This window comes from Mycteria americana, chromosome 8 (assembly GCF_035582795.1).
Source record: "Mycteria americana isolate JAX WOST 10 ecotype Jacksonville Zoo and Gardens chromosome 8, USCA_MyAme_1.0, whole genome shotgun sequence".
In the NCBI taxonomy this organism is placed as follows: domain Eukaryota; kingdom Metazoa; phylum Chordata; class Aves; order Ciconiiformes; family Ciconiidae; genus Mycteria; species Mycteria americana.
Genome location: NC_134372.1, coordinates 2,352,520 through 2,359,236, shown reverse-complemented (window position 1 = coordinate 2,359,236; position 6,717 = coordinate 2,352,520). Strand labels below are relative to the sequence as shown.

General features: G+C 49.6%; 1 protein-coding gene across 5 annotated transcripts in view; it reads right to left on the bottom strand.

Moving 5' to 3' along the window:
- AFF4 (ALF transcription elongation factor 4) overlaps positions 1-4,203 on the bottom strand; it is a 53,427-nt gene extending 49,224 nt beyond the window's left edge. For 2 of the 5 annotated variants that reach the window (XM_075509877.1, XM_075509883.1), the window contains exon 1: positions 3,960-4,203. In XM_075509877.1, the coding sequence (XP_075365992.1) occupies positions 3,960-4,003 (44 nt within the window). In that variant the 5' untranslated portion in view covers positions 4,004-4,203. Of the gene's footprint in view, positions 1-225; positions 358-3,769 lie in introns of all 5 variants that reach the window. The other 3 variants (XM_075509881.1, XM_075509879.1, XM_075509878.1) reach the window with 3 other exon arrangements.
- Between the last annotated feature and the right edge of the window lie 2,514 nt (positions 4,204-6,717).

The following is a 6,717-nucleotide window of genomic DNA, read 5'->3' as shown; positions in this document are numbered from 1 at the left end:
CAGCTATGTGCTGTGCTAGGCACCTCTACAAAAGTCAGAGACAACATCGGATTTTCATTTCAGAGAGCACCAATATAATTATTCAAAATGGGAAACCTTAATTCAACAGGAATATGTATGTCTAGTTCAAGTATCTAAAAAGAGAATAAATCTAAATTCCCATACGAGAAAAACATACAGTAAGAGAACAGCACTACTATAAAAATTCAGGCTGACTAAACTTACAAGAAAAGTTTTATGACAGGAAGGGGCACGAGCCGGTGCAGTTACATTTCCTAAGCAGTGACAGAACCCCTATCATTTCACAAGCTGGAGAGCATCTTGTTAGTCACTAGTAACTGCAGAGAAGGAACAATCCTGCAAGAGAAAAATAATTGCCGGATAAGTTCTTTCATCTTTAGTTCTGCAATTCTACGAACCCGATTTCTTATTTTAACACAGTTAGCAATATATTTTACATACATCTAACTCCTCTATCTAAATGTAATCTGTTAAAGCTTCCTGACTCACTTCCAGACAGTCCCTCTTCGTCCTACGGCCTCTCCATCTCCCCACAATTTGGGGCGTTCTTTTCTCACTGCTTAGCAAAGATGACATCAACATCGCTTCTTTCTTGACACAAGCTCCAAGACCAACGTTAAAATCGAATTACAAGACAGGTGGACTCAAGTTTAGTTATTTCTTAGCCTCCGCTGAAGGTAACTGTGAGACCATAGTACCATGAGAGAAAGGAAACATGCCTGTAGAACAAACCACATGTGAGTAACAATCCGAAATTATGTGGCCGAGAACAATTACTGCAGCAGAAAAGAAACCTCAAACTCACTAAAATCTCAAGACTAGCCTTACGTCTTCAGACAGGTAGACCCCAAATACGACACTGTGCAACTAACTTTCCTCCCAGCCCCACGTACACATTGCTGCTGGTAGAGGCGGCCTCTGGAAAGATGCTCGTACTCTTTCCACATGCCCAACAAGGGCAAAATCTGCCTGTAGGACAGGTGCCGATTTCATGTCTCAACTCTCAAGATTCAGCCTCAGACATGGGTATCACTGGTTAATATTTCTACCCTCAAAATTGTAGGTTTCTGTTGATCTGGAGCAAAGAGTAAGAGCAGTAATGCTTAAAAAGCTCACAAAACAAGAGGACGAGCAGGAAAGCAAGGAAGGGAGGCCTCCGAAGCAGATATGAGCAGTTATGGCAACTCTCATAAGCACTGAAAATTGGGGGGGGGGGGCGGGGGGGGGGCAGCAGTTTCACCATCACTTGGTCACAGAGTCCCCCGTCTCCTTCAAAAGATGCCGTGAACTGCTCTCTCGGTCAGTAACGCACAAGTCACATATGTCTTTAGTCACATCTGACATCCAGGAGCAACCACGGTGGAAAACAAAGTGCAGCAGAACATCCTCGCCAGCAGCTGTGAGCTAGAAAAGGAAGAAGGAACTAGTGCGTACGTGCCAACTTATTATCTACCAACTGTAATGTCAGGACAGATTTCTGCTCCAACTATTTATCTACAAAACCTGAACAATGCAAAGTGCATGGCATCTGCAGATAAAAATACGTGGCATCTTCTCATTAAATAGTTGGGTCATAACCATGCAAAAGCATTTGTACATTCCAGCTTACTAAAAAGACAACCTAGAAATCCAGGTAACATTTCACTGAGATTTCATCATGCTTTATCACATTCAGATCATTATAACTGGGAAGAATGCAAAACACACAAATAGGAACTACTTTTTTTTTTGGTTGCTGTGTGCCTTCTTGCATAAAAACCTACCCCAGGGGCTCAGTCTTGCTCTCTCAACATTTGAGACATAGGAGAAAAGTCATAAAATGCAAACTGCAGAGATGTTTAAAGGAAGTATTAGGGACCTGAAGCCGTTTTTGAGACTAGAGTTGAAATTTACTGTTTTCTCTCATGATTGTTAAAACTGTTCAACAGCAGAGAGCTTGCTTTTGCACAAAGCTGCAAATACACTGTATAGCAGTTAGGAAATAATAAAAATAAATACCGATACATTAATAAAGCCAAGATATTAATAACGCCAAAGGGTAACGTTTTATTTCTTGTTATTGACCAACAAGAACTGCATGATTACCATTACGAGCCATCGTGTAACTCCAGTGTAATACCCACATACAGTACCTATGCGACCGAGATTGTATATATTCCACCTTGCCGAGGCAGATGACACAACAGTAGCATTGCGAGTTTAGTGACGTTTCTGTCGTTAGAGGAGATAACAAAATGACAAATCAAGTCTACAACCACTCCTCCAAAGCATCTGACTAGACCCTATTTCACAATAACACCTCCGGGCTGCAAAGCACCGAGTTCCAGCGACTTAAGAGAAGTATTCAGAAGTTTTAAAGAAATGCAAGGAACTAAAAACATACCCAGGAGAAGTTCAGGAGCTAGACGGGAGCTGGCAATAAGGGGACAAATAAAAGCACAGACTTGAGCAGAACAAGTTAATTTGGAAGACGACTGATGCTGAGTAAGTGCCTGTTCAGCTCGCACAGAGGCAAGTGGGAGGTCTGACTGACATCAGTGGAAACATGTGAACGTTTAAAACCGTCACAGTCTTCATAAGTAAACGATCAAACAAGACGGTAATAAGCCAAGGAGACGGGCTTGTGAAACAGAGGAGCCCACACCTGCTACGCAGAGCTCTCTTTTCATTCGAACATTCTCTTTTCAGGCCATAGTTGCGATACGGGTATAAGCACTCTCAGTTTTCCCCCAAAATGAAGTTAACCACTTTCTCGTTTCAAGAAGTGAATGAAAGACGCAGCAACTGAAAGCACTAATACCTGCATTAAATATCTCAACACTTTCTTGCTTTGTTTTGTTCATTGGGAAGAAAGAAGAAAGAAAGAAAAAAAAAAGCACTTGTCACTCCAGGTTCCAGAAATGTTAAATGTTGTGATTACAAAGTATAACGCGATCCTCATCAGTTGTTTATGTAACAACTATCTAGAGGCTGGCAGGGAGGATGTGACTGCCTGTCCGTGACCCCCTGAGCCTCCCTTCTCCCGACCTTCGGCAGCACCGAGGTGAAGCCATTTCCTATGGCCACCTCAGCACCCGGCAGCACCCGGCAGCACCCGGCCCTGCCCGCTCCATCCCCGCAGCGGCTCAGGGCCTGAAACGCCAAGAGCAAAGGGGAAGGAACAAAGCCCTGACGTCAATTACTGGAAAAGGATTAAACCCAGGAGCTGGCGGAGGGGAGTGCAGCGGCCCCCTCAGCACCAGACCCACCCCCAACGTCTGTCCCAACGGGGGCCCCCGGGCTGCGCCCTCCGGCCAGGGGGACACGCCGGGACAGGCCGGGGGGGGAGCGGTGCCCGGCGCAGACACCCGCCCCCGTTCCCGCCGGGTGGGCGACTCCTCTCGCCCCGTACCTCTGCGGGGAAACACCGCGGTCCCGCGTCCCGAAGCGGGAGAGATGCGCCATGAAACGGGCGAGCCCGACCGTCCGGAGCCGCAGCCCGGCGGGGCGGGGGGGGGGGGGGGGGGGCACGGGGCCCGCGCTGGTAGCGCTGGCACGGAGAGCCGGGCAGCGGCCGGCGGAGGGCCGGCTCCGGGCCCGGGGGGGCCGGGAGAGCGCCCCGAGAAGTGAGCCGGGGGGCGGGGCAGAGCGGGGTCGGACGGCGGCCGCTACCGGGATCCCGCCCTTCCCCCCGCCGGCGGGGACCGCAGCGGGGCCCCCCTGCCCCGCGGCCGGCCCCGGCGCGTCCCCACCCCCAGCCGCGTCTCACCTCCGTTCGCCGCTCCGCTAGGCCCGGACCATTTCCTGGCTGCCGCCACCGGCCCGCCGGGCGGGGAGGGGGGGGAGGGACGAAGAGGCCCGAGGGAGCGGGGGCGCCGCCGCCGAGTCACCGACCGCCCGGGGAGCGGCAGGGACAGGCCCTGCGGGGGACGAGGCCCGGGGGAAGGGGAGCGGCTCACAGGCGGGAGGCGACGGCGGCTCCCCAGGGGTCCCGTCGCTCCATCGCGGGACGGGGCCGGGCTGGCGGCGAGGCGAGGTGGGGGAGGGCCGGCGACGTCGGCCTGGGCAGCCCGCGGCCCCTCGCCCGGCTCCGGCCTCCCTCCCTCCCTCCGCCCGTCCTGCCGGGCCGCGGCTCCTCCCGCAGCCGGGCACTCGCGCTACCCGGCAGCCCCCGCGCCGCCGCAGCCCCGCCGCCGCTCACGTGACCAGCCGACGGGAGGGGGGGGGAACCTCCGCGAGCACGTGACCCGCCGGGGAGGCGGGGGGGCGTGCCGCGACCCCGCCCCCCGCGGCGGCCGTCACGTGGCAATGCACTGGGGGCGGGGCTCCGGCGCGCCCCGCCCCCTGGCGGCGGCGGGCGGGGCTACGGTCTGCAAGCGGTAACCGGTTAAAGGCCGTCGGGAACAGCTCTGCTTAAGCCATTAAATATTTAAATTCAGGTATTGCACCCCAGCAGAACACACCTCCCGCCTGCCGTCGAGCGACGTGCCTGCTGCCGCTTAAGGGATTATTAGATACGCACGCCAAGCACGGGCAGGCTCGAGCCTCTTCACCGCAGGCTGGGACACGCAGCAGCAGGATTCAATTTTTCTCAATAATTATTCAGTGTCCCTGCTCCCCAAGGCGCCCCGGGCACCCCCGGGAGCCAGCCCTCGCCTCCCGCCACGCTCAGAGGCAGCCGATGGGTTCTTGACCCGCCCCGACTCCCTCGTGCAACTTACTGCTTCCCTTCGTAATTCAGGTTTTTTCGTTGTGTTGCCGGTTTTTGACCTAAACCAAGCAGATCAGAGCACAGCAGTCAGCACTCGGACTGACCCGCAGAAACACAAGGTGCTTCTCACAGGAGATCCCACATGGACACCCCGTTACACGGGCAGTGTTACAAAACTTCCAAAATCGGCCTTAAAAATAATCTCCGAAAGGCTATTTTTGAAAAACTTAAAACTATCCTATACAGACATTTTTAATGTCAACAAAAACTACTTCTTCCACAGAAACTGATTTTGAAACGTACTGGAACATAGTTCTACTTTGGGTTCATATTTTAAAAAGTAATAATTTATTATTTGGTTGAAATACGTGACGAAAGTGCAGCAGAATGGTGCAAAAACCCCCCTTTTTTCTTTTTTTTTGCATAAGCATAACAAACTCCAGAATCTAAATCTTCTTTCAAAAATACAGGCTCTGATACCACGATTGCAGAGACCCTTCATACAAAAATGCTGCAAAAAGACACAATAATAGTTTTAAGTCTAGAGCCAATCTCAAAACAGTTCATAACTATTTTAACTGGCAGTGAAATCTGCTTTGTTATGACACTGAAATATGACCAACAAAATGAGATCAAATTGGGGTGGAAGCTTGACCTACCTGAAAATTAAATGCACCTATAACGTCCCTACTTTACATGGGTGGGGAAGGCCCAGGCAGCTTCTTTGAGAAGGTGTCACTGTACTGTAAGTAACAAAAGAACAGAAAATACCCTGTCTCAAAAGTCAAGGATATTCTGGTATTCTGTATTATCTCCCCCCCTTACGCATCCTGATTAACAAAATTAGGCTGTGAAGATCCGCCTCCGACACAACTGATGTCTCAGTGTCCAGATAAAGGCAGAGCTTCGATAAATATAATTTCATAAAGTAAATTAAGCCCGTGGGGTTAAGGTATGTTGAATCATTTCTTTACGAAGCAAACCCACTCGATAGCAACACTCCTGTTTATTAAGGACTCCTCCCTAAATCAATCAATCCATCAATCCACAAGAGACTGTACAATGTGATTTCATCAAGGGCACCCAAAAACCTGTTTCTGACTGCCAGATGTCCAGGGCCTGGACTAGAAGATCAGGTTGTCTCCCTCCCCCTCCTTCTGCTCGCCCATCAGTTTGCAGTGTTTCTCCTCGAAATGCGATGCCTTTTCCCCGAGGCTGTTTTTCTACAAGACTGCATCAATCGCTTCCCTTCAATTAGCGACGGCAGCTTTACTTGTAATTGGAAGGATTAAAATTGAGGCTGTTCAGAGCTACACAGGTCTCATGTAACTGCTTAGTAAATATCATAATTTCTAGTTAGTGGGTTTTGTTTTGTTTTTTTAAAGTTAATGATCTTTTGTACTTAACCTAGAGCTTTGGAAGAGAGTAATTAAAGAAATACCTTTCCCGTTGAAAACAAGTTTGAATCAAAGCATCCAGTAAGAAATCAGGATGTGATCTAGTGAGAGATGAACTGGCAGGGCTCTTGACAGGCTGGTGGGTTTTACTCTGTAAAATAAGAATACGTAGAGACAAATTAGAAAGAGCAATTAAAAAAACCCAACAGAAATATTGTCTTTGAAATTAAACATTTTAAGCAAATCCAAGTCCAGAGGGACTTATGGTTGGTCTTTGACTCAGTCAGCAGTATCTCATACCCAGTAAAAGCAGTAAGCCATCTCTTTGCATCTCCACTCATGAGCCAACGGCGGACCAGAAGTTAAATTACGGTCTCCTTAGTATCATCTGTAAGTGCGTTACCTTATCCTAGCGCCTGCTGACAGAACCTGATGTACACAAGCGTTTCCTTTGTCTTGTGAATTGACCCAATTTGTCCGACTGTAGACACCAAATGTAAACAGAGGCATGAAGAGACCAACCCTCTGAATTTAATGACTGGCTTTAGTACCTAGTAGCTGTCTAACAATCTTAAACTTCTCTTTTCTTGGCAGAGACAACTTAATGGG